Raw genomic sequence first — 15,720 nt, forward strand, 5'->3', positions numbered from 1 at the left:
ACATGAACACATAAAAGTTACTGCTTTTTTAAAAAAACTAAATTTGCCAGGGTGCCCTGCAAACATTAGGTGCTTAATAAATGTTGGTTTGCGATGAATTTCGTACCTAATACTAGAATTGGTATTCTTGCTTTCTCTTTAAGTTGTTAGTTACAACCCTTTAGCTGTTTGAAAACAATAATTATTTGGTAATGTTTGATTTGATAAGCTTGATAATGGAGTTTGGCTGTCTATAAGGATAGATATAGTGTCATTTCTGTCTTGTTTAATAGCTGTTTATCATGTTCATTTTTAAAATTCATGAACATTTACTTTCTCTGAAAGTTTGTGAATGATGAGTCCCAAGAAGGAAATTATTTAATCATTGACTATGCAAATAAAACCTCCCTCTGAAATTAAATGATGAACTGGGGGAGAAAAAGAAATAAAAGAAAGTTACATTTTCATTTTAGCATGATATCATTTAGCATTATATCCTTAGTTTGATTATCAGTAAAAGTAAGATTTTCAACACTGATTTTTTATTTTTTAATTAGATACATACTTGCTAGGAGTCAAACTGAGATGACTAATTTTGATTTCTACAAAGTCTTGATTATCTCTTATGTTCTACACTTGCTACATTAAAGATAAAAATGAGAATTTAAGATGCTTTAAGACCAACTCCTTTTATATCCTTAACAAAATGGACTGCAAGTTTTACTGTAGAATCACTTTATAACTTTGCTTGAGGTTTTCTTTTTAATGTAAGTTTCTCGTAGATATGTCTTTGTTTAAACATATTTAAAGTTATTGAGTTTCTAGAAAAATTAATGAAGACCAGATGGATGCTTGCACCTTAGGATGATTGCATTGTGTGCAAAGGGCTTTCATCACATCCCTCATGATGATTGTGTTCGCTGCTCATGTGGGGGACATCTGTGGCTTCTTGGCAAGAATCTTTGCTGCTGTGTTGGAGTCTCTCAGGTCTGGTGCTAGTCATTTTTTACTCTAGTTGGTTTTTAAGAAATCGTGTGTCTTAATTGTTAGATTTAGATAAATAGAAATAAATATATGGTCCAGAAAAAAAGATAGTCTAATGAAATCCCCTTCCCTTTCCCTTTCCCTTTATTCCTTCCCTTTTCTCCTTTCCCTCCTTATTCCCCCTCCCTTCCTGTTCTCCTTCCCCTCCTCCTCTCACCTCCCTTTCTCTTCTCTATTAATCTTTTCTTTCCCATATCCTCTCCTACCTTCTCTTATACTACATTCCCTTTCCTTAGTTCCCTTACATGGTTTCTTCTCCTCAGTCCTCTTGCACTGTGTCCAGTGGGCTTGATAGATGTCATTTCACCCATTGGATTTGCTATTATCAGAGAATCTGGTTTTACTCATGAAATTGTTTCAGTGGGCAGAATTGTACAGTTTTCATTTCTAGTTACTATCCATAGAAAAGTCCAATAGAGAAAACTGTCGTGGTTCATAGTAGTTGGGTGGGTGGGAAAGTAAATACAAAACAATCTGTATTATAAAATAGACTCTATATAGAATTTGGAAAGCAGTTCAGTGGTTTTAAAAATATGTAAAGAAACTCAAACTAGTCTTTAAGTTCATGCTTTAGTAAAGAGATAAAAATGATTTCTAGCTTGCTCAGCACTTTTTCACTTTTTAACCTTTTCATTTTATAAGTGTTTGAGGTTGCTAGAAAATAGTTTGTCCTCATCATTTTTGAATAAGTGTTTTATTGATATTTTAAAGCATTTTCTATACTCTCTTTGCAATCTACTTTATACTATCAACTTGTACTATCTGTTAAATTAATGTAATTTTAATTACTCAACAAACTCCCATGAATGAATTCCACAGCTTTATATTGTTTCCCAGTGGAGTTTTTAGCCATAAACCTTTAGAAGGAATAATAATTTCCCTATATAGCACATATTTCCAAATAAATCAAAATAATCTTGTGGTCATTACCTCATAGAAACCCTGTGAGGTAGAGAACAGGTGGTTTCCCGTTTTCTGGGCTAAGACCCAGTTCCCACTTTGGGTAACTAAAATGCTAGGTTGGTGGAAGAAATTAAAATCTGTTCTGATATATTTCATACCAGATTAAATGAAATTATTCTGCAACTAAGGCATCTGTCTAATTCTGTGATCCATATAAAAAGTGAGGTCTACCTGGAACTAAAAAATAAGTCATTGATTGATTATGGTCAGCAATATGAAAAGCTAGTTAGGCATTAGAATATTTTTTTAATGGCTATTTAATTCTGACTTAGTTTCTCTAGACATAAGTTTTTTCATATTTATGTAACAGATATAATATTATTTAGTATTATTATGATGATGTTATATTTATAATAATTCTCAATAGCTAATCCTGACCCTTAAGCAGCCATAAACTATTTTAGGAAAAGCAGTATTGTTTTCATAAGGTGAAATAATGTCTAATATATCAGAATTTTTTTAGGGTTTTAGATATGTAGGTATGAGGAAAAGGGAAATTAGTATACATACAATAATTTATTTCCAAGGGCTCTATATTAGCAGTTCTTTAAAAATAGAATTCATTCATTCAATTTTGCAAACATTCATCATTTACTATATGTATTATGCTGTGCTAGGAGAGATATAAAGATAAGAAAAGATGGTTTCCACACTTAAGGAACAGACTAGGAAGAGTACTATGAAACATAATACAAGTCAGTAAGATTGTGATCTGGTTAGAAAATGGGGTTAGAGGTGGGAACCAAAAGAATGCACACTTAATTCTTAGAGAGTGAGGGTGACACACTATTGTATCATAAAAGATTATTATTATTTTTTTTGCCTTTTTTGGAGGACAGTTGGGGTTAAGTAACTTGCCCAAAGTTACACAGCTAGTATTTTTGTGTAGGTGTTAAGTGTCTCAGGCCGGAACCGAACTCGGGTCCTCCCGACTCCAGGGCTGGCGCTTTACTCACTGCACCACCTAGCCGCCCCGTATCATAAAAGTTTAAAAAAATGGCAGATGAAGAACAAATGTAAGAAAAGACATTTGGAGAAGCTAGTCTTGAAAACCTTAGTTAATTGTTTGAGTGGTCATTGTCAGGAATTGTTTTGTAGGTAAAATAAAGAATATTTTTTACTTCTCCTTGTAAAAATCCATGGCATACTGACACCAGAATACTATACTTTACTAATAACTGAACATCAAAAAATACACAATAGAGGCACCTAACATTGCCTAGAGATTGGAAGAATTACTGTATAAGAGTATCAAAAAATATTAAAACTTAAGTCTTGAAGCAGAAAGGGAGAGCTAGAGAATCAGGCTATAAATCAGAATCGATGGAGTATTAAAGTTAGGAAGGATCTTAGAGGATACTTAACCCAGCCTTTAAGTATCTCTGAAAAGTGGACTTCTAGCTTATACTTCAAGGATTCTATTGAAAGGATCCTATCAAATCATAAATTCGAAGTGGAAGGGAACTTATAGGCCTTCTTATCCAATCCCTACCATTTTACAGATGAGGAAACTGAGGGACTGAGTGCTAAAATGACTTGTCCAAGTAATACAGGTAATAAGTATCAGAGGAAGGATTTAAGCCTGCTGTGTACAAAGCCAGTCTTTTTTCCATTGTGCCATGCTGCCTCTCTGAATCTACTATATCCCAAGATATTCCTTGGACAGCTCTAATCATTGCGACATTTTTCCTTGATCAGTTCAAAATCTGGCTCTTAGTAACTTCCACCAGCTGTTCCTATCCCTGCCAAGAACAAGGTTAATTAATCACTCTTCCATGTGACAGCTCTTTAAATATTTGAAGATAGGTATTCTTCCCCCTCCCCTACATTCTCTCCTCTCTACTGAAATAGAGATACTCATACATGAGTATCATGGCATGATCTAGATGACTCATCACTGGTTTTTTTCTGCTGGACATATACCAACTGGTCAGTACCTCCCAAAATATGCTTTCCTTCTTTTTTTTTTTCTTTTGCTTTTTTGGAGGACAGTTGGGGTTAAGTGACTTGCCCAAGGTTACACAGCTAGTTTGTGTGTGTGTGTGTGTGTGTGTTAAGTGTCTGAGGCCGGTAGGGTGTAAAGCCAGACAAACAACTCCTGCATTCTAAACATTGTGCTTCTTCAGATATAGTCTAAAAGTACAATAGCTTTATTGACTACTAGGTCACATAGTTAACTTATTTCAAGCAAAACTCAATGTTTTCACATGAATACCTTCTCTCTTTTGTATTTGTACTCATGATTTTTAAAAACTTGTTAATTAATTTGTTTTTCTTTTTCAACATTAACTTCCATAAGTTTTAAATTTTCTCCCTCTCACTCCTTGCTTCCTCCCCAAGATGGCATGCATTCTGATATAGGCTCTACACATATATTCCTATTAAACACGTTAGTCATGTTGCATAGAAGAATTATAACGAATGGGAGAGACCATGAAAAAGGGAAAAAAAAAACAAAAAAGAAATGTCTGCTTTGCTCTGCATTCTGATTCCATAGGTCTCTGGAAGTGGATGGCATATTCTATTGTGAATCCTTTAGAATTGTTTTAGGTCATTGCATTTCTGAGAAGTACTAAAATCTATCAAAATCAGCCATTGTACACTGTGGCTGTTTCTATAAACAGTGTTCTCCTGTTTCTGCTCACTTCACTCAGCATTAGTTCATATAAGTTTTTCCAGGATTTTCTGGTCTGCCTGTTCATCATTTTTTATAGCACAATAGTATTCCATTACATTTACATACCACAACTTGTTCAGCCATTCCCCAATTGATGGGCATCCCCTTGATTGCCAGTTCTTGGCAACCACAAAAAGAGCTGCTATAAATACTTTTGTATACATGGGTCCTTTCCCCATATTTATGATCTCTTTGGGATACAGACCTAGAAGTGGTATTGTTGGGTAAAAGGGTATGCACATTTTTTTCAGCCCTTTGGGCATAGTTCTAAATTGCTTTCCAGAATTGTTGGATCAGCTCACAGCTCTATCAAGAATGAATCAGCATTCCAACTTTCCCACATTCTCTCCAACATTTATCATTTTCCTGTTTTGTCATGTTAACCAATCTGATAGGTATGATGTGGCACCTCAAAGTTGTTTTGATTTGCATCTCTCTAATCAAAAGTGATTTAGAGCATTGTTTCATACAATTATGTATAGTTTTATTTTTTTCCTCTGAAAACTGCCTGTTCATATCCTTTGACCATTTATCAGTTGAGGAATGATTTGTACTCTTATCAATTTGACTGTTTATTTTAGAAATGAGGCCTTTATCAGAGACATTAGTTGTAAAATGTTTTTCCCAGTTTTCTACTTCCTTCCTAATCTTGGTTTCATTGACTTTGTGTAAAAACTTCAATTTACTGTAATCAAAATTATCCATTTTGCATTTCATAATGGTCTCTATCTCTTGTTTGGTTATAAATTCCTCCATTCTCCATAAATCTGACAAATAAACTGTTCTTCCCTCCCCTAATTTATTTATAGTATCAACCTTTATGTCTAAATCGTGTACCCATTTGGACTTTATTTCGGTATATGGCATAAGACGGTCTGTGCCCAGTTTCTGCCATACTGTCTTCCATTTTTCCCAGCAGTTTTGGCAAACAGTGAGTTCTTATCCCAAAAGCTGGAGTCTTTGAGTTTATCAAGCAGTAGATTGCTATAATCATTGACTGCTGTGTTTTGTGTACCTAACCTATTCCACTGATGCACCCCTCTATTTCCTAGCCAATACCAAGTAGTTTTGATGATTGTTGCTTTATAATAAAATTTAAGATCTGGTATGGCTAGGCCACCTTCCCTAGCATTTCTTTTCGTTAATTCCCTTTATATTCTGGACTTTTTGGTCTTCCAGGTGAATTTTGATATTATTTTTTCTAGCTCTATAAAATAACTTTTTGGTAGCTTGATTGGTATGGCATTGAATAAGGATATTAATTTAGGTAGAATTGTATTTTATTATTATTGTATATATCATCTCGGCCTACCACAAGCAACTAATGTTTTTCCAGTTACTTAGATCTGACTTTATCTGTGTGAAAAATGTTTTGTAATTGTGTTCATATAGTTTCTGGTTTTGTTTTGGCACATATACTCCTAAATATTTTATGATGTCTATAGTTACTTTAAGTGGAATTTCTCTATCTTTTGCTGTTGGGTTTTGTTAGTAATAGATAGAAATGCTGATGATTCATGTGGGTTTATTTTATGTCCTACAACTTTGCTAAAGTTGTTTATTATTTGAAGTAGTTTTTTACTTGATTTTTAGAACTCTGTAAGTATATCATTATATCATCTGCAAAGAATGATAACTTAATTTCTTCTTTGCCTATTCTAATTCCTTCAATTTCTTTTTCTTCTCTTATTGCTAAAACTAACATTTCTAGTACTGTATTGAACAACAGTGGTGATATTGGACATCCTTGTTTCACCCCTGATCTTATGATGGGAAATACATCTAGCTTATCCCCATTACATGTGATGCTTGCTGAAGGTTTTAGGTAGATGCTACTTACATGATTTTTTAAAAATGCAAGAATAGGCCTTTATATTTATAATCTCAATTACTTTTCATCTTATACAGTGCAAACTTGTTCTAGCATGTCAAGAACAATTTCAGTCTTTATTCTGTCAACCAGCATACTATTTATCCCTCCAGAGTTTGTGCTGACTCTATGGTACTTGAATCCTTCAGGGACTCTGCTAGGGATCTCCAAGTTCATACTGCCCTATGGTTATTTAAACAGTTATAAAGTTACTCAATTCTATTGTTATTTGGTTCACATGTTAACTACAGAGACAAAATAAAAAAAAAAAAACATTACTTTTTTGAAATCTAGGCTTACTGAGCCTCACATTCTCTTAATGTACCAATCTGATAATTCTTTCCAAAAAGGAAATAAAATTAGTCTGACCGGGCCTATTCTTGTTGAAGCCATGCTGGCTTTCGGGAATTAATTAGCTCTTACCTTTCCAGATGCTCACATTTCTAGAATTTTTCAGGGATTGATGTCATACTTACTAAATTATAATTTACCACCTCCACCTTCTTCTCCTTTTTGGGAAGACAGGCATACTAATGTACTTTCTTTAGAACTTCAGATTAATCTAACTAATTCTGGAAAGCAATTTCAAATTATGTAAAAAATCATTAAATTGTACATTTAGTTTAACCCAGTAATCTCACTGCTGACCACATTCTTCACAGGGGATATAATAGAAAGAAATCTACATAAAAGCCATTTATAGCAGTACTTTTAAGTTAACAAATAATTACAAACAAAGTAGGTGCTCATTAATTGGGGAATAACTGAACAAATTGTGGTGTGTGAACATAGTGGAATATTACTATATAGTAAGAAATGATGAATGAATATGAGAAATTCAGAAAAATGTTGGATAATTTGTATGAACTGATGCAGAATGAAGAAAGCAGAGCCAGGAGAACCATATGCACAATATCTACAATAATGTAGAAAAAAGCAACACTAAAGGAAGTACATCATTAATTGCAGTGATTAACCATGCATTCACAGAATAGTTCTTGGTATAACTTTGTTTCTTTTGAGATTTTGGCAACTTTGGTTGACCTTTGGTTTCACTTAACTGCCTTTCTTTTGTTGTTGTTATGAGAGATTCAGAGGGGGGGGTGTATGTGTGTGACTGTGTGTGTGTGTGCATGCGTGTATGAGAGAGAGATTAGGAAACAACTATAGTGTACAAAACAAAAGGCAACAATAAAAATTTTAGAAGGAGAGTAGGTGCTTAGTAAATATTTTTTTGTTTCAAATTGAATTAGTTCCTCCTAGGACTTGATCTCAGATGGCTTAGGCTCTGAAAAACCCACATTTTCATTGTTATCTAAAATCTAGGCATGGAGGTTAACAAGGTAATCTGTATTAAGAAAAATAAGTAAATTTTGGTTACTTTCCTTTTGGCCTGATGGAATTGGATTTCATTTGTACTGTACCCTTTTCTTGTCCCTAAGTAGGGTCAGAGAACCTTAAAATATATATTATTTGGGATTGGTACTACTACTGCTTCTTTCCAAAGAGCAACCTTTTTTATTTTGAAGTATTATCTAATGTGAGAAATATTAAATGATTCTCATTCTTAAAAATTCCATCTCTTCTCTTTTTTCCCACTAAGTCACTTTCTACTTTGTACATTGCCTTTTTTAAATGGGAAGTTAAAGGCTTAATTTCTAAATATTTGTACAATAGCCGTTTTCTTTCAATATTGATAGTATCTCATCTAAATTAAACAGTATTGCATATTTATTGCCAAACCAAAAGAGAAAGTTTTTATTTTTTCAAAATGTATGCCATTTGGCTAAAGTAGCAGTTATATACTCTAAAATATACATCTGGAGACAAAATAATTTTTTCGATGGTAAGTTTTAAGATGTTTTTCTCATAATAACTTTAATAGCAAAGACTTCTGCAGTATTTTCAACCACAAAATGTAAATCCCTTCCCTAATAAGATGAGAACTTTTATTTATGCTTAATTAAGTGAAAGGAAACTAAAGGTTAAAAGAGTGAAACAAAATGTAAAGTAAGTCCTACCCCTTGACAATACAAGAGAAACAGAATTGACACATTATGTCATGGACTTCTTTTCTGTCTCCAGGGAAAGACAATGACTAGGTTCAACTGGGCTGTGCATTCTTTTATTAAGCCAAAACAGCTGGAGTTTGACATTTTCTGTTCTCTAAAGCAGAATATTGGCTAAATTTCATATTGGATCCTACCAGTCTTTTACACATTTGGTCTCTTGTGTTCTCTTTGGCCTAGAATCATTAGTTAGTGTGCAATATGAATCTGAGAAAATAATTCTGTACTTATTCACCATGTAATATTTAAAATAAACAGGCTGTGTATTACTGTGGAAACCAGACAGTAAATATCACTTTTAAAACAAATGATTGACTGAATGCCAGCCGGATTGTAGTATGAATAAATAGTATCAGTAGTATTTTTCATAAGATTTTCTTCTACTGTGATTATTTGAAAGACAACACAGATGTTTTAAGGAACTTATATGAAGGTTGGGCATGCGTGCCCTTTACAACACTGCATCTTAGAATCTTTCCTTCAAAGCTCAACTTAAACATTATTTCCAGTGTGAGGCCTTTCCTGATTCCCTTAGTTATTGGTGTCTTTTTTTCACTAATTACCTTGTATTTATTTTGTGTTTTTTCTTCATAGATTTATTCTGTACATAGTCAATCAGTAAGCTTTCATTAAGTACCTATTGTGCTAAATGCTGGAGATACAAAGAAAGCCAAAAGACATTCCTGCCCTCAAGGAAATTATAGTCCAATAAGGGAGACAACATGCAGACAACTGTGTACAAACAAGATACACACACACATACATATATATGTGTATATATAGGGTAAACTGGAAAAAGTCAACAAAACTAACGCACTCGTATTAAGAGGAATCCAGAAAGGCTCCTTATTAAAAGTGATATTTTGGCTGGGACTTGAAGGAAGCCAAAACAAGGAGGGACAGAATTCCAGGCATATGATATTCATAATAAAAAGAGGAAATCTCTTAATAAATTGGTTTGAACTAGGTCTAATAGATGCAGTTCTCTATTTAACAACTACTTTTAATTCCTTTCATCACTGAGGGCAAACAGATACACTGGCTGGCAGGGGCAGAGCAAGAGGAAGCTAAGAGACTCATTTGTCAACCAAGGCAGTTTCTAGAACAATTTCACTTTCATCAGGTAGCTACTGGCCTTCTCTTACCCCCAACTCCTGAGCCACAAGAAATAGTATGGTAGCAAGGAATCATAGATATTGAGTTAGAAGTGATCTAGAAGTTATTTAATCAAACCCCCTTATTTTTACAGGTGAGGAAACTGAGGCCTAGATAGGTTAAGTGACTGACACAAGCTCACACAAGTAGTAAATCGCAAACAAGGTAGAATCCAAATTCTGCTCTCTAACCTCTGAGTTCTAATTCAGAATGCATCTTCCTATAGAAAGAATGCTACAAATTATTGTAAATGTACATACCCATAAAATAGAGCTATTTGTGCTACATACTGAGAAAAAACAGGTATTTGTGGACTAACCTAAGAATGTAACCACAGTTTATAATGTTGTTTCTACAGAGAAATTCAATGACTTGTGGGGTATATGAACATACTTTGCAAGCTGTAAAGCATTATATATACATAGTTTACCCATCTCACCAGCCATAATGCTACTCATTCTTCAAGGATCAGATTCTCTCCTCTTTCTTAGCTTCATCAGTATAGGTAACTATTTCTTAATGTCTGTCTGTCTGTCTGTCTGTCTGTCTATCTATCTATCTATCTATCTATCTATCTATCTGTCTATAATCAAGGCACACCTACAGTATTATCTGTATATATATATAATATTGTGCATATATGTGCATGTGCATATATACAAGTATGTATAATATATATTATACGCTTGTTTATATATGTACATATTGTCTCCCTCAGTAGAATGTTAGTTACTTGATAACCAAGGTTGTTTCATTCCTTTATCCCAAATTTGCTCAGTATATATTTTGTTGTTATTATGTGTTTTATATTTTGTTTCCCAGGATGTGTAAGCTTATTGAGGACTTGGATTATTTGCTTTTTGTCATTGTGTCCTCAGTACTTAACATATCATACCTTATTTGATTGATTGTTCTTGAATTTTGAGTAGTTAGGTACATAATAGAAATTCAGTCATTCATTCTGGTAGTTGACTGAGCTTGTATTATTGGACAGATATGGTATATTAGAATAATTTAAAGTCATATAATCCAGGCTAAAATTTGCCACTAAGCTGTACAACCTTCGCAAGTCACACATACCCTCAGTTTCTTCATCAAATGAAATAATGATTAGAAAGCTTTTATTGCAGTGCCTAACACATAAGTACTATATAAATGTTAGTTATTATTATCTTTAAAATGAGAATAACAACAATAATACCACCAAGGATAAATATGTCTACATGAAGCCTGTGAAACAGATAAAATTCAAGAGTGGATTCAAAAGACTTCCATATGATAGCTTTGATGAACTGTTGGTTTTTTCCCTTCATTTTTATTCTTTGTTATAAGGAGTGACTTTTGGAGAGGAAAAAAAAATATATTGGGGAAAAAGGCAATATTTTAAAAAAGTGTTGATAAAATTTGTTTTAAAAATGTTGCTATTTTGCTTATCTTTTCTTGTATTTTTTTGTCATAGGAAGTAAGAGTCAGAATGACAGACTATTTCTGCCCAATACCTTCTGGTGAGGCCTTAACAGAAGAAAATCATATATGCATTCTTAATGAAATTTTTTCATTTAAATGATATTTTAAATATTGCCATTGTTGAACACTTGATTATAGTAAAGTCAAAGTGGCTATATAAGAAAGTTCACCTTTGTTCCATGAAACATACTGAACTTCTAAACCTAGATACCGATCTGCTAGGTTCACTTGAATTAAATAAATGCCTTTTCATTTATTCAGTAGCTAATATGAGTAAAGCAAAATGCTTATTCATTTATCAAATACATATCATGAGTAAAGCAAGTCACTACACATAGATGAAAACAAATTTTATCTTTATTAAGGAACTTACAGTCTGTTGGGGATTGTCCCACATGTATTCTGATAAGCATAATTCAACATAGAATGTGATAAATACAAAAGAATGGGTTAAACAACATACTATGAGAAATTGGAGGGGTGAAAGATCACTTGAAATTGAAGGAATTAGTCAAGGTTTTCTGGAAAACATGGCATCTCAGCTGGACCTTGAAGAAAAATATTTCAGTAGGTAGGAATATAGAAAATTAGTGTATAATTGGTACATGGAATTGCTAGTGCAGATCCACTGAGCTGGGCCAGGGCAAGATAGTTTCAAGAAATAAATAGTCTTGTTGGACTAGAGCATAGAATGATGTGAAATAAGGTTGGAAAAGTAGATTGGAGCAATATTACCAACGGCCTTTTATTCCAGTCTAAGCAGTTTTATTTTTCATTTAGGAGAATGCATCTTGGTGGTACAGTAGATATGGTACTACAGTAGATATGAGTATAGAGTCAGGATAATTTGAGTTCAAATCCTGATTCAATCAACCAATCAATCAGCAAACATTTATTAAGGATTTACTATGTTCCAGGCAATGTTCCCCTAGGCAAGTCACTTAATATCTCTTAGCCTTACCGTGAAAGATTTAGTAATTCTAATCAACACAGTGATGCCCCACAGTTCCAAAGGACTCTCCAGATAGGGATCTGATGGTCTCAGAGTACAGACTGAAGCATTTTTTCCCTCTTCCTTTCTTTTTCTTATTTCTTTTGTTTTTGAATATGGCTAATGTGGAAATTTGTTTCGGATGACATATTTGGAATGGGTTTATATTTCTTGCCTTCTCAATGGGTGGGGGGGCAGTGATTCTAGAACTGAAAATACAATTAAAAACATCTCTCAGCCTCAGTTTCTTCAACTGTAAAAAACTGAGGAGTGGCCTCTAAGTTCTCTTCTAGCTCTAATTCTATGACCCCTATAATAAAATGTTTGAGCAGATTTGTGTGTGCATGGTCACAGAACATACCAGGTAAAAGAGTTTGGGGAAGAGTATAAGAACAAACTCTTTACTACTATGGTGTGGGAGGGGTGGCATAGGAGGAGAACACCAGGAACATAATCCAGAAGGTTTTGCCTTTCTGATGATGGAAGTAATCTTTCCATATCAAAGAGAAAGTATTACAAGCTAATAGAGAAGATTCCCTCCAACTCTGATTATCTTGAATTTGAACCCCATACCCAAAGCACATTCTTGATTTATCCATTCTTTCTGAAAAAAGTAGAAAGAAACATCATCCTAACAGTGGTATACCCTTGATTTACTGCAATTTACAAAAGAAATGTTTTCCTTAGGATAATAGGCTTATAGCTGGAAAGGACCTTAGAAACCATTAAGTCAAATGCCTTTATCTTTACAGTTGAGGGCACTCTAATTGAAAGAAGTTAAATCATTTGTCCAAGGTCACACTGCAATTTAATGTCAGCAGTGGGAATATCATCCAAACCTAGTTCTAAATTCAGTGGTTTTCTACTGCCCAGGGATTCTAGAGTTGCTTCTGGTTTCTTTCTCTCTCTACTGTTAGCTATTAGCAAAGGACTGAAAAACTTTCTAATTGTTCTTAATCATCTGTTAATAAATATTTATAACCTTTTTCAACCAGTATGAGTCATTGTAATGGATTTTTAACTGACTGATCCTTTAAAGGTATCTCTGAGATTGGTGAGTTTAGCTGTAGAAGGACAGCTACAGATGGTTAATGGATTTTCCACTATGGTTTTCTATACTTGCAATCAGGTTTAGCATCAGATATAAACAGGATCTTTGAATTACCTAAATTGGGAAAGAGGAAGTTTATAGTACTATATACTGATGGGAGCATAGGATTTGGAAGAGACAAGCTTTTCCTTCATAAATTTCAGTTATGTTTTTCAAATGTGTCAAAGATTTATCCAGTAAAACATGTCTGTCTAATACCCCCCAAAAGCATTTTACATAAAATGAAAGCTTGTTATTAATGTTAAAAAAAAAAAAGGCCTAGATTGTTGCTGGCAATGAGATAGAGCCTGGTTCTTAGTCCAAGAAAGGGTGGTTCCTCTAGGTTACTCACTGATGAGACAATAACAATGGAAAAGTTTGCATCATTAGCCCTCTCTTTGCTTAATTAGGAAGAAGTTTTTTGGGGGTCAGGGGGGGATGATTCCTATTTATTTTTTAGTTTTCATTGGTTTAAAAAACTTGTTTAGTCATTCCTTCTATTTTTAATGGTTTCTTTGTTTCTAACAGAAAGCTTCTCTCTGTTAGATCTCTAATAATCATCATCTATTTGTGACATTTTCTAGTTTTGTTTCTAGAGTTACTTCCAGGATATTGTTATTTGTAATGACTAGACTATCCTCCTGAGAGGAGATTAGATAAAGTTACCTCTTTTGGTTTCTATAGTATTGTACCTAAATTTATAATCCAGAGAGAATTTTAGGAATATACACTTAGAGAAGTATAGAATTTATAGTTTTTGAGATCACATAACTTTGGTTTTCAAGGTAAGATATACATAAAAGGTGCTAGACTTGTGTTATCTTGGTTATGCTTTCATAGCTCTCTGATGTGAGGTTAGGAAGACCTAAACTCATATTTGACCTCTGATACTGACTTTGTGACCCTGGGCAAGTCACTTTAACTTCTCTCTCAGTTTTCTTAAATGTATAATGGAGAATAATAATAGCACCTACCTTTCTGTATCTTGTGAGGATGAAATGTGATAACTATTTGTAAAACAATGTTCCTGGTACAGAGTAGGAATTTTTTTTATTCCTATTAATTAATAAATTAATTAAATTAATAAATTAAATAATAAATAAATAGAATTAATTTAATTAATAAATACTTTCCTCTCCTCTCTCCTGCTTTCCTCTTTACACTCTCCTCTTTCTTCTTTCTCCTGTACAATATTGCCCCCCTTATCCTACTTAAACTCTTAACTCTGCTACCCTTTTAAGTGATGATCTCATCACAAAAATGAGAAAGGAAAGTCTTTGTTTTTAAATTTCATGAGAAAATAGTAGTTTTGTTGCCTCTACTTCCTTACCACCCCTTCTCCTCTTAATTCTTTGAAATCTGACATTTGTCTCTACCCTTCTACTGAAACTCTTTTCTCAAAGGTGACTAGTGAATTACAGTCGCCAAATCCAATAGTCCCTTCTCGCTCCTTGTTTGCCTTGATACCCTTTCTCTCTTGAGAGCTCTTCTGTCTCTCTTCCTGAATATATGTATGTAGAGACTCCCCACGTCTCAGTCTTTGCCTTTTTCTTCTGTGGTCTTAACTTCCAGTTTCAACTACCATCTAAGTGTCACTGTGTCCCAAACTGACATGGCCTGAGAAAGCAGTGGAGAGAAATTGCAGAGAAGTACATTCACACTTGATACCATGAAAAGTCTTAATATTAGAGCGATCCTTAAGTGGAATGGGTCTTTAAGCAAAGGATCACTTGTTGGAAATATTTTAAATTGGATTCTTGGTGAAGTATGAGTTGCATTAGTTGCCTGTGGGGTGCCATCCATTGCCTATGGAGTACCTTTCAACTCTGGCATTCTGTGCTTCTATATTTCTTTTTCTGGCTTCTCCTCTGAGCTCTAGACTCTTATCTTTACTTATTCACTAGAAATCTCTGTTTGGATATCCTATTGGTTTTTTTTTTTAATTCATTTATTTGTTTATAACATTATTTTTCTTAAAGTTCCAGGTTCCAAATTTTCTCCTTTCTTCCTACCCTTCCCCTCTCCATTGAAAAAGCAAGAAATGTCATGTCAGTTGTGCATGTGAAATCATGTAAAACATATTTCCATATTAACCATATTGCAAAAAAAAAGTGAAAAATTATGCTTCAGTTTGCATTCCTACTCCATCAGTTCTTTCTTTGGAGGTGGATAACATTTTTCATCATAAGTCCTTTGGAATTTATCTCGTATCATTGATCAGAATAGATAAGTCATTTACAACTGATTATCATACAGTATTGCTGTTATTGTGGACAATGTTCTTCTGGTTCTCCTCACTTCACTTTGGATCAGTCCATAAAAGTCTTCCCAGGTCTTCATCCTGCTAGTCATTTCTTATAGCATATTCCAATCACAATATATACCACAACTTATTCAGCCATTCCCCATTTGATG

The 15,720-nt window shown here is 33.8% G+C and overlaps 1 protein-coding gene across 9 annotated transcripts in view; it reads left to right on the plus strand.

Moving 5' to 3' along the window:
- Nucleotides 1–15,720, plus strand: part of XRCC4 (X-ray repair cross complementing 4) — a 413,125-nt gene that overhangs the window by 113,754 nt on the left and 283,651 nt on the right. The window contains exon 1 of one of the 9 annotated variants that reach the window (XM_069085055.1): nucleotides 829–966. The exons of the other annotated variants lie outside the window; for them this stretch is intronic. Coding sequence (XP_068941156.1) covers nucleotides 844–966 — 123 coding nt within the window. The 5' untranslated portion in view covers nucleotides 829–843. Of the gene's footprint in view, nucleotides 1–828; nucleotides 967–15,720 lie in introns of those variants that run through there. 9 annotated transcript variants of the gene reach the window in all.

This window comes from Petaurus breviceps, unplaced genomic scaffold, assembly GCF_028583685.1.
Source record: "Petaurus breviceps papuanus isolate PSGF00001 unplaced genomic scaffold, PetGlider_PUasm1.0 175, whole genome shotgun sequence".
NCBI classification, from domain to species: Eukaryota; Metazoa; Chordata; class Mammalia; order Diprotodontia; family Petauridae; genus Petaurus; species Petaurus breviceps.